The following is a 17,831-nucleotide window of genomic DNA, read 5'->3' on the forward strand; positions in this document are numbered from 1 at the left end:
TGCCATGGCACTCTACCCAGGGGGACAGCTTGAGGCTCTGTCTCAAAAAAAAAAAAAAAGATAAAAGAAAAACACAATTAAATTCAAGTGGGGGAAAGGAAAGGGGAGGCTCAGTAAGCTCCCACCTAACAGGTACAATTTTGGGGTATGTGGCACACTTCCTGGGTGAGGGACTAAAATATAACTCAGATGCTACCTAACAGCAAACAATGTAACCCAATTATATATATATATATATCTTTATAGTAATCCAAAATAAAAAAAAAAAAATCCTATGGTGCTGTACAGAGTTTATTGACTCCAGAAAGTTCCAGCTATAGCCTATGTCTGGGCATAGACATCTATGCTTGATGGGATCAGTGCAGTGTAGTGGCCAAGTACCTGGATCCTGGCTTTGCTAGTTCAAATTCTAACTCTGAAGCTTATTTATATGGCCTTGGGCCACTTACTTCACATTTCCATGGCTCAGCTTCCTAATCTCAAAAATAGCGATATTAATGAGGATAATGAGGTTGTTATAAGAGTTAAATCATATAATAATTTAATACCTCTTGCTACCAATTATACTCAGTTCTTGATTTTTTTTTTTTGGAGTCAGAGTATCACTCAGTTGCCCTGAGTTAAGTGTTAGTGGCCTCATAGCTCAGGGCAACCTCAAACTCTTGGGCTCAAGAGAGTCTCTTATCTCAGCTTCCTGTGTAGGTAGAACTACAGGTGCCTAACACAACACCCAGCTAATTTTTTTTTTTTTGTAGAGACAGAGTCTCACTTTATCACCCTCGATAGAGTGCCATGGCATCACACAGCTCACAGCAATCTCCAACTCCTGCGTTTAGGCGATTCTCTTCCCTCAGCCTCCCGAGTAGCTGGGACTACAGGCACCCGCCACAATTTTTCTATTTTTAGTAGAGATGGAGTCTCCCTTTTGCTCAAGTTTGTTTGTTTCTTTTTGTGACAGAGTCTCACTCTGTCACCCTGTACCGTGGGTACATTATAGCTCACAGCAACCTCAAACTCCTAAGCCCAAGTGATCCTCTAGCCTCAGTTTGTCTGTTTTATTTATTTATTTATTTATTTGTGACAGAGTCCCACTGTGTCACCCTCAGTAGACTGCCGTGGCCTCATAGCTCACAGCAACCTCAAACTCTTGGGCTCAAGCATACTTCTTGCCTCGGTTTTTCTATTTTTAGTAGAGACAGGGTCTTGCTTTTTGCTCAGGCTGATCTCCAACTTGTGAGCTCAAGCAATTCACCAGCCTCAGCCTCTCAGAGTTCTAGGATTACAGGCATGAGCCACTACATCTGGCCAAGAGTCCTTAGTTAATAGAAATACTTACAAAGGTACTTATGAGTGAAATAATATGGTGCCTAGGATATACTTCAAAAAAATAAAACAGTAGGAGGAGGATAAGTCAAACAATTTGGTAAAATGTAGTAACTATATAAGTGGATAATAGATATGGTCTGTTCATCATACTATTGTCTTTACTTTTGTGTATTTTTAAAATTTTCCATGATGTTTTAAAATAATAGTAAGAGGGCCAGGCAAGTGGATTGCTTAAGCCCAAGTGTTGGAGCTTGCTGTGAGTTATGACGCCATGGCACTCTACCCAGGGTGACAGCCTGAGACTCTGTCTCAAAAAATAAAAATAAAAAAATAACAAAGAATGGTAAGAACTGCCCTGACATGGTGGCTCACACCAACAATCCTAGCATTCTGGCAGGCCACACCTATAATCCTAGAACTCTGGGAGGCCCAGGTGGGTAGATTGCCTGAGCTCACAAATTCCAGACCAACCTGAGCCAGAGTGAGACCTGGTCTCTACAAATAGCAGGGCACTGTGGCAGGCACATGTAGTCCCAGCTATTTGGGAGGCTGAGATAAGAAGATCACTTGAGCCCAAGAGTTTGTGGTTGCTGTAAGCTATGAGGCTACAGCACTCTACAAAGGGGTCAAAGAGAGACTCTGTCTCAAAAAAAAAAAAAGAATGGTAAGAATTAAATATTAGGCCAGGCTCAGTGGGTCTCACCTATAATCGTAGCACTCTGGGAGGCCAAGGTGGGTGGATTGCTTGAGCTCAAGAGTTTGAGACCCTATCTTTTCTAAAAATAGAAAAATTAGCAGGGCATTGTGGTGGGCACCTGGGACTCCAGCTACTGGGGATGCTGAAGCAAGAATTTGAGGTTGCTGTGAGCTATGATGCCACCTCTCCACCTCTGACAGAGTGACACTTCCTCTTGGGAAAAAGAAAAAAATTGCTTCCAACAGGATTCTTTATTTTTTATTTATTTTTAGAGAAAGAGTCTCACTTTATTGCCCTTGGTAGAGTGTCGTGGTGTCATAGCTCACAGCAACCTCCAACTCCTGGGTTTAGGTGATTCTCTTACCTCAGCCTCCTGAGTAGTAGCTAGGACTACAGGTGCTCACCACACTCCTGGCTATTTTTGGTTGCAGTTTGGCTGGGGCCAAGTTTGAACCCACCACCCTCGGTATATGGGGCCCGCACCCTACCCACTCAGCCACAGGCGCCGCCCTCCAACAGGATTCTTATTCAAAACCTGGGCTGAGAACTACTGAGCTGTAACTTATTCTTGGTGCTAATAAGCATTTATTGATTCAACAAATACATTAACACAATGCCTCTCTTGATAGTCACAACAACGGATAGATCGCTGGGAAATAGTATCCACATTTACAGACTCTTGAGAGCAAAGGGCATTCTTACTGTCACCTCAGTGAAGCTAGCAGCTAGGAAATACTCCTCCCCACTGGAGACAGCTACTCTCCCCACAAAGAGCAATTTTCCTCAGCCCATGCCTAGAGTAGGGGCTGGGGACTAAGAATGGAGAAGTAAGTAGCGATGAAGGTTTGGGGTCCGGTGTCTAGTCTGTTTCCCTGGTCCTGTGGGTGATTCTGGGTTACTGAGGAAGGGAGGGTGCAGGGCTCAGTTGTCTGTCCATGAGGCTCTGTTGTGTACATAAAATTGTATGAGACAAAAAAGGCAACGACTCTACAGGTATCCTATCCTGCCTCCAGCCTCAGCTGCCAGGAGGGAGAGCTCCTAGATACCTTGGTCAGATCCTCCTCATTTTTGCATTATCCAGCCACTCCCTAGCTCAGCAAAGTAGCTGAGCCCTAGGCCTCAAATTGCTTTCCCCACACAATAGGTGGTCTTTGCAGTAGAAACCAACAGGTCTCCCACCTTGCACCTTCCGCCCACTCAAGCCCACTCTTTGTTGACCACTGAGAGCACATCCCCACACGTCTTAGGGAAATGGCTTTCAGGGAAGGTGAACGCACTTGGGCACGAGAGCCTTTGCTTCACAGATTGTTGCAATGCCCACGCTTCACAGATTGTTGCAATGCCAAGTGTGGGCACGGGTGGGGCTAGAGGCTGGTTTTTGAAACAGGGTGAACTGCAAAGGTGGGAGTGCCTAACAAGATACAACGCTGGGAGGAGTGGAGAAAAAAGACCCAGCTTCTCAACTCCTCCCAACCCTATCCGCTAACACCCTAACAAGTTTCTCAAGGTTGGGTGTCGGGAAACCTAGCCTCTTCAAAACCCCGCCCTTTGGAACTAGCGAAGCCTCGCCCCAAGCCAGTTGAATTAAAAAAAAAAAAAAATGGGCTAGGTGGAGGTAAAGATTAATTCTAGCCAAACCGCCTCGCTTTACAAAAAAGGTAACTGAAACCGATTGGGGAAATGTCTCCCTCAAGTCCATACAAGCAAGTCACTGACTGATGTGAATCCTTAGAATCTTATCCATCTCCCTCTCCTCCCCAGCTACCTGTTGCCTTGGTGATGAGAACGGGCTCCTGCTCAGGCTCTGGCTGTGGTTGCAAGAGGCTGGAGAGGCTGAGGACAGAGCTGGACATACTGACCATCAGCCAAGCTCCATCCAGGGCCCTTGGGCAGCTCTGCTCCGGGGTCAGGCCACTGGCCCAATTCGCAGAGGCAGGGAGCGGGACGTAGCGGCTCATCTCGCAGTGTGGCGCAGGGGCGTCCTGGGGGTACCGCCTGAGGGCATCCTGGAGGGCTCCTGCAGGGTCTGTGAATGCCAAAAAGGGAGTTGCAGCGACAGGGTCGTGGCGGGGAAATGGACTAGAAGGGCAGAGTTCATGGAGCTTCAAATGCACAAACTTCCTTGTAGTGAGAGACCCAGAGGAAATCCAGACTCATTGTATAATGGAAGGAACTGAGGCTTCAGGTCACTGCGCGATCTAAAGAGGAAGGGGTTTTGGCGGAGGTGATATAGGCGGGGGCAAGTCCCAATAGACTCACCATGCACGCTGAGGTAGAGCTTAGGGTCGAGGTCTATACGGGGCGGCGGTCCTCCGGGTCCCTGGCGCAGCAGCAGTGCACCAGGTCTTTTAGCCAGGTGGCTTCCGGTGGCATCCTCCACGAACCAGCACTCGATTACTGCGGGTCCTGCCGAGACGGCGGCTACCAGGTCTGGGAGAAAGGGATGCGAGTGAAGAAGTGCTGGAATGTCGGTGACCTGCATCTTCCATCCTGGCATCGCGTGCCCAGAGGGGCCACTTCCCTCTCCTTCCCTCACCCACCCGTTCCTGGGCAAGGAATCGCGGGGTTCGCTCACCCAAAGCTACAGCGAGGAGCAGAGACAGAAGCTTCATGGCGCTGCGATCTCCTCAGCCCAGAAGCCTCTTCCCCTCTTTCACTTTCGCTTTCTTCGGAAGGCCAGCAGGAGGGGGTGGAAGAAATCCCCGCGCTGGTTAGGTGAGGGTGCATGGGAGGTGGGTGCGTCTCCCTGACCAGGCAGGGGTTCGGGAACATCCTCTCCAGTTCTCATCAGCACCCCCGCAGCCCTGCCGTGCCCTCCTGGGCCACCCAGGCGCGCCGAGTTCGAGCCCTCCCCAAACTTAGGGTCTCCCTCCCTCCCGTATCTTCCTTCCAGCATCCATTTCCCTAGAACAATTACTACGGCTTTCCTCCACCTGTGCCGGGTCCCCAGCAAACACATAGGGGTTGTCAGGAAGCCAAGAGAAATGACCAATAAATATTTTAATTACTGTTAAAAATAAAAATGAAAATCTTGTACTCCTTCAACTTCCTCTTTATCTCCACCCACTTCCCTGTGAGAGCCGAGTTGGGGGATACCCAAGGGAGGTGTGTGTGTGGGGGGGGGTGAAATAGGGTAGAAATAAGGAGCGAATTCTTCTGGAGGGGTTAAGCTGTAAAAAAAAAAGGTTAGGGTTCAAAGGCCTGATTCCCAAAACACAAACGGACTTCAGGCACAGGCTACAACCACCTGACCCTTGAACCTGTGACTCCAGGATGCTCAACACACTCCCATTTACCTCTCCATGCGCACTCTGCCCTGTAAAGCTAGGACTTCGGTGTACCCATCAGGGAAGGAAGGGCTTGGTTCCAAAAATAACTTAGGAGAGAAGGACTGAGGAGTGGAATGGGCTGATGGTACACTGTAATTCCCCCTCCAGAATATATACAAGTCCATAAAGATAAAGGAAGACAATAGTGCGGTAGGAGAGCACCTCGGGGACATAGCGCCCTGTATCGTGCTCCCTATCCCCCCTTCCCCCGAAAGCTACCCCGAGTAGCCTAACTCAATTTGTTCCTCCGCCCCCATTGAACCCCATCTCCAGCTTGTGGACGCTGGGTGGGGACCAGGCACGTCTGCTGGACGGGGGCGTGGCCCCACTCGCCTCGTCGCCACAGCCCCCGCCTGCACTAGGGGACTCTCTCTTGGGCGGCAAGACTGGCACTGTGGGCGTCCCAGGTCCAGGTCCAGGTCCGGTCCCACCACCACCCAGGCGGTGGCAGCGCTCACAGTGTCCCCGGTGGCGCATGAAACTGTCCCGCCACATGAACTTCTTGGCACAAACGCTGCACTCGTAGGGCTTGAGACCGGTGTGCGTCTTCATGTGCTCCGTCAGATGGTGCTTCATTTTGAATTTTTTGTTGCATACAGGGCAGTCAAAGGGACGCAGATTGAGGTGCATATTCACGTGCCGGTCCCGCATGCTCTTGTGGGAGAAAGCCTTCCCGCAGTGGCACAGAAAGATCTTATTTCCGTCCCCGCTGCTGGTCCCTCCAGGGGCCCCACCAGCACCACTCGGCACGCCCAGGCCCCCCACTGACGTGCCCCCCAGGGTCACAGCCCCATGTTCTGCTTGGTTACCTGGGGGCTGGCCTGGAGCCTGTGAGGAGGACGAGGAAGATGGGAAGACCAGGATCTGGTTGCCCTGCATGTCCAAGGGAAGGAGGGAACGGGGAGGGTGGAAGAAGGCATAGGAGGAGGGAGTGGGACCCCCTGAGTCCTCAAGCCCTGCCCCAGGACCCCCACCCTCATAGGGACCAAAGTCATTGGAGGACTCACAGAAGTTGACCTGCTCCTCCCCCTTGCCTGGAGGCTCACTCAGGGTTCGAACATCACTTATGCTGAGGGTAGCCTCAGGCCCTCCCCCAGCTGAAACCCTGGAGCCACCCCCCAGCTCTTCATCTTCATCATCCTCACAGGTCAATACCAGGTCTTCCTCCTCTTCTTCCTCCTCCAGATCTGGGTCTTGGGGAACCAGGGGTGCTGGTGCTGGGCAGTTCCCACCTCGCTTCCCATATACCCATTGTTTCTGTGGCATGATGCTGTGAGGGGTGTAGGTGGGCCTCCGGAGCCCAGCCCCGGGAACCACCACCCCCCTCCCATCCCCACCATCATCACATAGCTCATCTGCCTCCAGCAGCAGCTTCCCAGAGGTGCCCCCCCCACTGCCAACAACAGAGGCTGGGAATACAGCGCCACCTCCTCGACGCTCCCCAGTGCCCACTGCTGCAGCTGCAAATGCCTCCTGGGAAGAAGATGAGAACTCGGTGGACTCCCGGGGGCTGAAGTAGTTGCTGCTGCTGGGAGACTGATTTTCACTGGCCCGGCTAGAGGCATGAGAACGCATAGAGCCTATCGTGGCAGGGGCTACAGTACCCCCATTCCCTGATGGGACCCCAGCACCAGGGACAGTGACAGAGGTGGCTGCAGCAGTAGTGATGGTGGTGGTAGCTCAGGCTCGGCCTTCTCGGAGGAGTTCAGTGCACTTGTCCACAATGTGCCACATTTGAAGCACAGACCCCACTGTGAGAAAGTTGACAATATCGGCAGCAGCCATGCTAAGGCGGCCAGTGTAAGCAGAAGCCAGGACAGTCTCGAAGGCACCTGGGTCCATGACGCTGGGCAGCGAGATGGAGGTCATGCCCTTGAGCAGGACCTGGTCATGAAAGTAAGGGGAGGAGGCAGCCAGGACAGCTCGGTGAGCCCGGAACTCTCGGCCCTGTACTCGAATAGACACATCGCAGAGCTGGCCTTGCAGCCGCTGCTGATTGAGAGACTCCAGAAGAGCACTGGTCACTTCAGGGAAGGACACATGTACCACTGCAGCCGCAGGCAGGGGTAGTGGGGGTGGTGCCAGTGATAGAGGCAGGGGGAGTGCTGCCCCACTAGGAGACAGAGGAGATGGCTCCATGTTGTGGAGGGAGGAAGGGGATAAACCCTCCCCCCCCCAGCCACAGGAACAAAGGAAGGAGGAGGGCAGCTGGGGGGGTCTCTGGGAAGAAAAAGAGAGAAGAAGAATGATAACATCTCATAAAGACACAGCTCTTTACAGTTTAAAATTATGTGCACACCTGTTTTCTAAGTAACTCCCACAACACTCCCCAACACAAGGAATTAGGTATTCCTTTTAACCTCTTTTGACAGACAAGGAAACTGAAGCTCTGAAAGCTTAATAGATTATCCAATGACACAGAGCCAGTAAGTGGCAGGACCAGATAGTACTGGTGTCTGACTCGAAATCCAGTGTCCTCTCCTTGGAGGTTAGAGAAATAAGATGCTCTTAGGGAATTACACCCTATTTTCTATTTGCCTGAGAAACGAACTTTCCAAAATCCACTTTTCGGTGTTTTGAGCTCTTTTGTGGTTGGAGAGCTGATCTAATTCCCTACTGAAAACCACCCCTCACTCCATCTCCCTTACTATGCCCCCCAGCTTTCTCGTGGACCACGCCCTTTCGCCACCAGTTTAGCCCTAACCCCGCCCCCTTCAAGACCCGCCTCGTGCCCCGCCCCTTCGGTCCTTTCGGCCCCACCCCTTGCCTTCCCCCCGCCCACATTGGACCCCGCCCCCCCCGCTCCTCCCCAATAGCTACCTCGGCCTCTCTGCCCACCCCAAAGGCGTCCCCCAACCTTGCGCGTTCTCGCTTACCGGGCCGCGCGCCCCCGGGCCCCCCCCGCCCCTCACTCGGCGACCAGAGCTGCAACCTGGGCCCCTCCCGCCGCCATCTTGCGCCGACTCCCTCCGCCCTCCGCCTCCGCTCCGCCTCTTGCCCCTCCGACTTTAAAGGCACAGACCGGCACCCCGCCCGTACCGCTGGGCAATACTCGGCCGACTCAACCACTTCTCCTTTAAAGAACCGTCGTCTCATTCCACCTTAAAGGTATCAGGGCCCCTCCTCAGTTTAGGGCTGTGGACCTGGTTCGGCCGAATCATTCATTTCCCTTTAACTCCATAAGCCTGACTTTCCCATTGGTGAGGTGGGCCGGCTGTCGTTCCCTAGGCTCCGCCCCTGAACTGTGACCAGTAGCTGGTTCGCGGGATGTCATCGTCCAGTTCCTAGCCTCTGACAGCCCTCCTGAGGCCCCGCCCCCTTCCTTCGGGGTCTGGATTGGCCAAATAACCTTGAGTACGCCTCTGATTGGCTTTTTTACTACTACTGCTGCTCCAAGTGAGACTCAAACTACGTTAAGGAGACTGCAGCACATTTTTTTTAAAAAGTGCCTGGCAGAAGGCATTGGGAAGACCTGAGGGCAAGAAAGCCCCAAGATAGGAGTGAAAAGGCCAAATTAGAAAGGACAGATAGGGGGCTACTATGGAGGCTGGGCTAACGGTGAGCCTGGGGACAGCTGATGCTAATCTGTAACAGCAGGACAAGGAACACAGGAATACAATAAGAAAAGAACTTTATTGTTTATTATTTTTGAGTGTAAAACCTAAGGGTTTTTTTTTTAAAGAAAAAGAAATACCACCAAAAGGGGATTAGCTCAATTCATCCCTTTCTCAGTCATTTGCTTCTCCCCATCCTCCAATGCTATCCCAAACATTTTGGAGGTGAAGAAAGGGGGAAGCAGCTAATCAGAGTCTGAGAGCACGATGATCTCCTCTGGATCGCACTGTGTGGCCACACTCATCTGCAGGGAAGTGAGAGACAAAGAGTCAGAGATCTGGAATGTGGAAGGAGGAGAAGCAGAGGGAAGGATTTAGAGATTAAAAAGTGGGTGGGGAAAAAGGAAGAGAAAATGATGCTGGTGCAATATTAAGATAAAGCAGCAGAAACAGAAAATGAAAGAAAATTAATTATCAGAGGAAAAACAGTCTCCTCTTCTTACTTTGTATGTACTGGGCCGGGGAGGCTGTGACTGGGGGATTTGGGACAACCAGACTGGAGAAGGACTGCAGAGGGAGCTGGTCACCAGACTATGGCTGGGAGAGTCCACCCTTGTGGAGGAATCAGCAACCGGGGACATGGAAGCCAAGGGGGAGGGTGGGCTGGGCTGGATGTGTATCTTCTTCCCATTCTTCGTGTGCATTGCCTTTTGCCTTTCCACATAGCTAGGAACAAAAACATGAACTGATAGAGTATGGGAAGACTGAGGGAGCATGTCCAGGCTCTCCCAGCATACTCAATTCCCCAGTATTCCTCTCAGAAAGCCCACTGTAATCCTTCCTTGCTTCCCTCTTCCTCCTGTTACTGTTACCTGTTTCCTAATGGCCCTGATCCTGTTTGCTTCTTTTCCTTTCGACATTTCTTGCTGGGAGGACTGGAATCTCCCCAGGGGTGAGGAGAGACACCTCCATTGAAAGTGGAGGTGACGACAGCTGCCCCATTCTCTAAGACAGTGGTGAAGGGGTCCTCTGATTGCTTCTTGGAAGAGGAAATATCTGTCTCCTCAGGAGAAGAGTTGGTATCCAGGGGCAATGCTTCAATCTCTAGCTCAAAGAGCTGAGATATAGGGCTCTCTTCCTCCAGGGGCAGCTCTTCAGGCTGTTTTCCATTGCTGTCAGCATCTATGCTGAAGGGTGCCAGGGTCTCTTTCAACACTAGTGATGGTGACACCATGAGTCCTTCATTTTGCTGCTCCCCTGAAGACCTGCTGATCCCTTTGCCAGGTTCCAGGTTCTTTACAGTGGAGATCTGTGGTAGGGTCATGGGGCTCCTGTCTCCATCCTTACCTGGAAAAGAAGAAAAGAAGCAGGGATGGCATGAAAACTAGGGGAAAAAATACTGAGAGAACACTAGGAATAAGAGGAAAGGAAAGGGTCTCAAATAGGTGGCTCATACCTAACACAGTAGAACTGGCACATGAAGAGAATGGTCCCTTGACATACCTGCTTCCTCCTCTTCCTCTTCTTCCTCCTCCTCTTCATCATCCCCCTGACCTTCCAGGATCTGTTCCAGATATTCCTCTTCTTCAGAATCTGTGGCCTCTTCCTCTTCTTCCTCTTCTTCATCACTTTCCTCATCATCTTCATCATCTGTCTCAGCCCTGTAGGTGGTAGGGCACTCCTGGGATGCCATTCCACTAGGACCCTAGGGGACAAAGAGGTTTCTCTAAGGAATCTCTTGCCCCAGAGGGTTTTGTTCTTGCATTCCTTCTGCACACTTCTCCATCAGTCACAGTGGACTCCTTGAAGGCCAGTGCAGGGAGAGGATAAGGTCTCCCTTAAGGGTGTACTGCTTTCACTTTCCATACCTCACCAGAATCCAAGGAGGCCTTGGAGGGATCGGTAGAGTAGGAAGAAGTGCCTTGGAGCCGGGCTCTTCTCTTCTTTCTCTCACCTTCCTCGTTTTTGTCTTGCATCATTGCATATTTGGAGATCACCTCATCCAGCCGGCTCATGGCCAAAGTTCGGTTTTCCCGAAGGCGCCGGGCCAACACAGGATCTGATAATGCAGGGTCAATACCTATATGGGAAGATACAAAGTCAGAGCACTCAGCCCAAACCTTAATCAGAGGTGTCCAAACTGTGGTCCAGGGGCTACATGTAGATTATTTAAGGTCCATTTTGCTTATCTGTGGTGTCAGATTTACAAACATTATACACAGACCTTTTTTTAGCTCATCAGCTTTTCTTAATGTTTGTGTATTTAATGTGTGCCCCAAGACAACTCTTCTTCTTCCATTGTGTGGCAGAAAAGAAAAAAGGTTGGGGCAGCGCCTATGGCTCAGTAGGTAGGGCACTGACCCCATATACTGAGGGTGGCAGGTTCAAACCCGGCCCTGGCCAAACTGCAACAAAATAATAGCCAGGTGTTGTGGCAGACACCTGTAGTCCCAGCTACTCAGGAGGCCGAGGCAAGAGAATTGCCTAAGCCCTACATCTGGAAATTGCTCAAGTGGCTAAGGCACCAGCCATGTACTGAGCTGGTGGATTCAAATCCAGCCTGGACCTGCCAAACAAAAACGACAGCTGCAACCCTCCCCCCTCCAAAAGAAGGTGTCACCTATGGCTCAAAGGAGTAGGGCGCTGGCCCCATATACTGAGGGTGGTGGTTTGACCCTGGCCCTGGCCAAATTGCAACAACAACAAAAATAGCTAGGCCTTGTGGCAGGCGCCTGTAGTCCCAGCTACTCGGGAGGCTGAGGTAAGAGAATCACCTAAGCCCAGGAGTTGGAGGTTGCTTTTAGCTATGTGATGCCGAGGCATTCTACCGAGGGCAATAAAGACAGACTCTGTCTTAAGAAAAAAAAAGAAAAGGCTCGGCGCCTATAGCTCAACCGGTTAAGGCGCCAGCCACGTACACCTAAGGTGGTGGGTTCGAATCCCCAGCCTGGACCCACCAAACAACAATGACGGCTGCAACCAAAAAATAGCCGGGCGTTGTGGCGGGCGCCTGTGGTCCCAGCCTCTTGGGAGGCGGAGGCAAGAGACTCGCTTGAGCCCAGGAATTGGAGGTTGCTGTGAGCTGAGGTGCCACAGCACTCTACCCAGGGGGACAGCTTGAGGCTCTGTCTCAAAAAAAAAGAAAAGAAAAAAGGTTGGACACCCCTGCAGGGAGTAAACAGATACCCCATAAAGCCTCCTACCTGGCCTATAGTCATCTGTGAGGTGGCAGCCAAAGTTGTAGATAAGATCGAGGTGACGTCTCTCCTGTAACCTGATGCCCACATCTCGGAAGGCATCCTGAGCCATAACCTGGAGCTGCTGTCGAGGAAGGCCAAGGCTGTGACGAGCAGCTGCCTTCTCAACTGCCCGCAGCACATCTCCATAGTCAGGGAAAGCATCTGGCTTATTGATGAGCCGCTCAATGCGCCTATTAACCTCTGGGTAGCGGGTGCCACGGTAGGGGATGCGCTGTTCTATGACCCGGCCTGTTAGTGAAGAGCAATCTTTCAGTTCACACAAACGCCCAAAGAGGCGGATCAGCTTACGCTTCAATCGTGCCTCCTGCAGGTATGTGGAGTCTGGGTCATCCAATTCTGAGAGATCCAATTCCTTTTCCTGCAGTCGCCGGATCTCTGCCACATAAAGTGCCAGTAGCTGCTCCAAGTGCTGGATCTGCCTCCGGGAACCACGGGTCCTTGAAGCTGTAGAGGCAGTGGTTTCAGCATTTGTGGGGCCCAAGGAGGAGTCTGTGGGAGGGTTATTCCCAGAGGGCTCATTGGAGGTGGTGGCAGCAGGGGCCAGATTCAGCTTCTTTTTAGCTGAGTGGGCCTTGAGAACAGTGCAGAGCTCATTGATGTAGACATAGAGCTTAGCTGGTTGGCTCCGGGCCCGAGAAAGGACCCGAGAGAGGATGTTGCAGAACTCTGCTGAGGCCAAAAACAAAGAGTGGGCACGCTGCTTCCGGCTATGGAGGAATGGGACCACCTCCGGGTGGTCTGCCGTGGGCATCTTACACAATTCAAGGAACTAGAAGGTCAAGGGAAGAAGAGAGGGGGTTGAGAGAAAGAAGGGGAAAATGGAATTAGTAGAGAAGAGAACCAGTCAGCCATCCCCCTCCCTGGGGTACCAGAATCCTCTCCCCTAAAGCTCACCTCTTCAAACAGCTTCTCATTCTCCAACTTGTAGCATTTCTTGCTGCCAGAAGTACTGCTTGCTCCAGCCCCATGAAGCTCAGAGGAGCCAGGGACTTCTGGCCCAGGTGAGGCCCGCTTGGGGGATGGGTGGGAGGGCCCTGGCTGAGCAGCTGCTTCATCTTCTTCATCATCATCCAGCACGATGATGTTGTTAGCGGTGGCCATGGGGGATCAAATCCCCAAGAGGGAGGAAGTGTTGGGGATTTCAGAATTCCTGCCGAAAGAGGATGGGGCCTCAGAAAGAGCCCCTCCAGCAAAGCCTCATCCCTGCATCTCACATATTTTCCAATCTCTGTGTTGTTTCAGTAGCATCCAGCATTGGCCCTGACCAATGGTGTCCCCACTGCCTCTTTTCAGTCACCATGAGTACTACATGGTTTTTCTTTCTTTTTGAGACAGTCTTATTCTATCACCCCGGGTAGAGTGCAGTGGTGTTATCATAATTCACTGCAACCTCAAACTCCAGGGCTCAAACAATCCTCCTGCCTCAGCCTTCCAAGTAGCTGGGACTACAGGCTGTGCCATGATTCCTGGGTAATTTTTCTATTCTAGTAGAGGTGGGGTCAGGCTAACTCCTGCCCTCAAGCAATCCTCTCACTTTGGCCTCCCAAGAGGGTTAGGATTAACAGGCAGGAGCCACCACAGGAGCACTACATGCTTTTTGGGCCCTCCAAGTGGGGCGGGTGCAAACTTAAGAGTGAGTCCCCACTCCCCTCACTTTGATTTTCAGTTTCATTTTCCCACTATTTCTCGTATTTGATAAGCTGATTCTCTGTTTCGTTTTCCCACTATTTCCCGGTACTTCTCATATTTGCCAAGTTGATTCTTCCTCTCAACCCGAGGACCACCTACATCCCAAATTTCCCTACACCTCCTTGCACAGATAACACACTCCTTCGGCACTACCTCAGGTGTTTGCTCCCTTTAACCCTCAAACACATCAAACCCACACCCCATCCCATCCTGGATAATCACCCCAACTCCTAGACTCTCTGAGGCCAAAACGGTTCCCCTCCAAACAATCCATTCTCTTTTCCCTTGTCGAATTATCTCCATATTTCACCCTCTGATGGGCCTCCTCAAACCCGGGCTTTAGGCGGGAGAGATTTCACCTTAAGTCCCCTCCCTTTCACCCCACCCTAATTTTCTCCTTTCTCTGTAACCTGTAACCAATCGTGAGCCCCTCAATGGGCGGTCCTCCAGATTCCTCTCAGATCTCAACCCTGTGTTGGGCCGGGGCTGGGGAAGAGCTTCCCGCCAAGCTCTCCCCCGCCCCCGGCCGCCACACTCCCCTTCAGGGATAGGAAGGTGCCACAGCTCATCCCTCAGACTCAGGTCCAGAGTCTCCCCTATACCTCTCCTTCGATATCCCCTCCCCGGCCTTCTCTCCTCGCACCGTCCGGCCCCCACCTCAGAAACGGTCTCTCTAGGCGACCCCAGCCGATGATCTCGGAACCTCGCATGGTTCCCTCCGCCTTCCTTCCCCCTCCCACCGCAGGCCCCACTACGAACCGGAAGCCACAGAGTTTCCGCCTACATGCACCTCAGCGCGGCCATATTGCGTCACGGAACCCAGTCTTCCAGTGGCCGGAAGTAGCTGTAGGCCCGCCCCGCGAGCTCCTCCAGAGCCGCCCACCTAGTCGGCTGCTCCCTTCTCCCTGACCTCTAGGGGGCGGGATTTGTCCCAGCCGGCCGTCCCAAAGCCCCTGGAGGCAGCCATTTTGCCGTACAATGCTGGCAACGCCCGGACTTGGCGCTCAGGGAGTGGAGCTTTTTTCACCAGGAGCTTCAGCGATTCCGCCAATCAGAAACTTCCTGCCTCAGGCCCAACCGCCAGCCGGTCGCGTGTGGGGGGCGGGGAGTAGGGCGGACGAACCCACGATTCCAAACAGAGGAAGGGGACCCGAACAAGGTGAATAAGCGATTGAGGTTTTCAAGGCTGTGCAGGACTTCAGGTAAGGGCAGGTGTCTCTTAAAAGGGAAGTAAAACCTCTTCCTTCAGCAGAGCTATTGCCATGCCTTTCGTACCTACTTTCTTGTCTCCCAGATCCCGGTTTCCGCGGCTTAATCAACTACACCTGCCGGTTCCCTTGCAAGGGCAGCACACTCCTTGCAGCTGCTCAGCAGCTGCTTCTATCAGGTGCTACATCTCCCGATCGTTAAATTATAACACATGCATACAAATAAGCACAACGCACTATACAAAAGTGGTATTATTGTTGCTGGTGTTGATTTTTCTTTCAAGCTACACCCCAAAACTAATGGCCACCCAAATCGGCGGGACCTGACTGGTTCTCCTCCTTTTCTGGAGGAGGAGAGAACTTGAAGGGCTGGCAGTGCTGACCAGGAGGCCGTGCTTTATCTTCGAGGTCCAGCGCGGGAGGATGGGCGATGATGGGGCGAGAACTTTGAGGAGAATCTTTGAGGAGAATCGTGCAAACTGCGGCTGTGAGGGCTGTGAGTCGAAATGAGAATCATAACATACTTAACATCTCGCCTCCTCTTCTCTGGGAGAGCTGAAAAAAAAAGGGAAGGAGGAAGAAACTGTGACATCGCTCAGTTAGGCAGTCTGACCCTTTGTGGAGACAAGGCTGGGTCTTGAGCTGAGCTTATGAGGAAACCGTAAAGATTAACACGCGCACACACACACACACCAGTCCCTGAGATTCCTGGGCATTTCACAAGTAGTGGGCATCTTGCCACTGTCTAGGCCCACAGAGGCCCTTACATCGCCAATGCCTTCAGAACCCCAAAACCTCAAATTCACCCTCCCATTAAAGAATCTCACATCACTTCTCGCCAGGAGTCTACTACAGCCTTTAATTTGGGGAACACAAAAACTCTTCAAAGGGAACTTGAAGATATAAAGGATTTAATATCTAGGCCCTCAACTTTCCCCAAATTGGTCTACTTAAGGAAAAGCCAGCAATACAGGTTTCTCCTTCCCTTACCTCTGTAAATAGACTCCCTCGTTAAAAAACAAAAAAAGTATAGTTCTCAAACATTAAATCTCCTGGGGTAATCTTTTTTTTTTTTTTTTTTTGAGACAGAGCCTCAAGCTGTCCCCTAGGTAAAGTGCTGTGACATCACAGCTCACAGCAACTTCCAACTCCTGGGCTCAAGTGAGTCTCCTGCCTCTGCCTCCCAAGTAGCTGGGACCACAGGTGCCCACCACAAGGCCTGGCTATTTTTTGGTTGCAGCCATCATTGTTGTTTGGTGGGCCGGGGCTGGATTCAAACTCACCACCGTAGGTGTATGTGGCTGACGCCTTAGGCACTTGAGCCACAGGTGCCCAGCCTCTCCTGGGGAAATCTTACCTGTCTTCTTGTTTTTCTTTTTGCAGTTTTTGGCCGGAGCCGGGTTCTTGAACCCTCCAGGCATATGGGGCTGGGGCCCTACTCCTCTGAGCCACAGGCGTTGCCCCTATTCTTACATGTCTTAAGTAAAGAGACATGTAGCCTATTTCTTTTTTTTTTCTGGCCCGGGCTGGATTTGAACCGCCCACCTCCAGCATTTGGGGCTGGTGCCCTACCCCTTTGAGCCACAGGCACCACCCCACATGTAGCCTATTTCTTTCATTAAGGCACCATGAACACCACATCTTACAACTTATTTAAAAAAATTCATTTAAAGGCAGGGCTTGGTGGTAAAAGCCTGTAATCCTACCACTCTGGGAGGCAGAGGTGGTTAGATTGCATGAGGTCACTGGTTGGAGACCAGCCTGAGCTAGAGCAAGACCTCATCTCCAAAAATAGCAGGGCTGACTCCGTTCCTGTAGCTCAAGCAGCTAAGGTGCCAGCCACATACACCAGAGCTGGTGGGTTCGAATCCAGGCCAGGCCTGCCAAATAAGGACAACTACAACCAAAAAATAGCCGTGCACTGTAGCCCAGCTACTTGGGAGGCTGAGGCAAGAGAATCATTTAAAGCCCAGGAGTTGGAGGTTGCTGTGAGCTTGACACCACGACACTACCCAGGGGATAGCTTGAGGTTCTGTCTCAAAATAAATAAATAAATAAAAATAAAAATAGCAGGGCTTTGTGGCGGGCACCTGTAGTCCCAGCTACTTGGGAGGCTGAGGCAAGACAATTGCTTGAGCACAAAGTTGGAGGTTGTTGTGAGCTGTGACATCATAGCACTCTACCAAGGGAGATAGAGTGAGACTATCTCGAAGAAAAAAAAATTTTTAAATTCCTTTTTAACAGTTACAAAAATTGGTGGCACCCATAGCTCAGTGGGTAGGGCGTCAGCCACATGCTCAGAGGCTGCTGGGTTTGAACCTAGCCAGGGCCTAGGTGCAATGATGACTGCAACAAAAAAAAATAGCTGGGTGCTGTGGTGGGCGCCTGTAGTCTCAGCTACTTGGGAGGCTGAGGCAAGAGAATCGCTTAAGCTCAAGAGTTTGAGGTTGAGATTGCTGTGAGCCGTGATGCCACAACACTCTACCAAGGGCAACATAGTGATACTGTCTCAAAAAAAATTACAAAAATTTGTACAGTCTTTATGCTGTTTAAAGAATACAGTTCTCACAATAATTGTCACAATAACTCATCTCAGAAGAATTTTTAACAATTACTGACTTGTAAGAAAGATTTTTTTCTTTTTTAGACACAGTCTCATTATGTCACCTTCAGTACAGTACTGTGGCATCACAGCTCACAGCAACCTCAAACTCTTGGGCTTAAGTGATTCTCTTGCCTCAGCCTCCCAAGTAGCTGGGACAACAGGT

At 51.2% G+C, this 17,831-nt stretch overlaps 3 protein-coding genes across 5 annotated transcripts in view; all 3 read right to left on the minus strand.

Moving 5' to 3' along the window:
* Nucleotides 1–5,008, minus strand: part of TAPBP (TAP binding protein) — a 9,912-nt gene extending 4,904 nt beyond the window's left edge. For all 3 annotated transcript variants that reach the window (XR_002773228.1, XM_023512825.1, XM_003789091.3), the window contains exons 1-3: nt 4,599–5,008; nt 4,283–4,453; nt 3,789–4,049 (exon numbers count right to left, since the gene is read on the minus strand). Coding sequence is in view for 2 of the 3 variants with exons in the window: in XM_023512825.1 (XP_023368593.1) it covers nt 3,789–4,049; nt 4,283–4,453; nt 4,599–4,635 (469 nt within the window). In the remaining variant the exon portion in view is untranslated. The remainder of the gene's footprint in view (nt 1–3,788; nt 4,050–4,282; nt 4,454–4,598) is intronic.
* A 52-nt stretch (nt 5,009–5,060) lies between these two features.
* On the minus strand, nt 5,061–7,562 carry ZBTB22 (zinc finger and BTB domain containing 22). The gene has a single exon (XM_012804834.2). The coding sequence runs from the start codon at nt 6,925–6,927 to the stop codon at nt 5,587–5,589; it is 1,341 nt and encodes a 446-aa protein (XP_012660288.2). The 5' UTR covers nt 6,928–7,562; the 3' UTR covers nt 5,061–5,586.
* Nucleotides 7,563–8,966: 1,404 nt separating this feature from the next.
* DAXX (death domain associated protein) lies at nt 8,967–14,663 on the minus strand. The gene is made up of 8 exons (XM_003789093.1): nt 14,513–14,663; nt 13,061–13,316; nt 12,110–12,935; nt 10,775–10,986; nt 10,410–10,611; nt 9,779–10,253; nt 9,410–9,632; nt 8,967–9,211 (listed from the first exon to the last, which is right to left on the minus strand). The coding sequence occupies exons 2-8, from the start codon at nt 13,265–13,267 to the stop codon at nt 9,152–9,154; spliced, it is 2,205 nt and encodes a 734-aa protein (XP_003789141.1). The 5' UTR covers nt 13,268–13,316; nt 14,513–14,663; the 3' UTR covers nt 8,967–9,151.
* Nucleotides 14,664–17,831: the final 3,168 nt, after the last annotated feature.

This window comes from Otolemur garnettii, unplaced genomic scaffold (assembly GCF_000181295.1).
Source record: "Otolemur garnettii isolate 467f Iridium unplaced genomic scaffold, OtoGar3 scaffold00031, whole genome shotgun sequence".
Classification (NCBI taxonomy): Eukaryota; Metazoa; Chordata; class Mammalia; order Primates; family Galagidae; genus Otolemur; species Otolemur garnettii.

What these genes read in the sequence shown, in the direction of transcription:
- ZBTB22 (XM_012804834.2), bottom strand. Translation starts at nt 6,927, where the DNA reads ATGCGTTCTCATGCCTCTAGCCGGGCCAGTGAAAATCAGTCTCCCAGC.
- DAXX (XM_003789093.1), bottom strand. Translation starts at nt 13,267, where the DNA reads ATGGCCACCGCTAACAACATCATCGTGCTGGATGATGATGAAGAAGAT. An exon ending in TCAGGGCCATTAGGAAACAG is followed by an intron (nt 9,633 to 9,778) that starts GTAACAGTAACA and finishes TTTTGTTCCTAG; the next exon opens with CTATGTGGAAAGGCAAAAGG. An exon ending in CCCGGCCCAGTACATACAAA is followed by an intron (nt 9,212 to 9,409) that starts GTAAGAAGAGGA and finishes ACTTCCCTGCAG; the next exon opens with ATGAGTGTGGCCACACAGTG.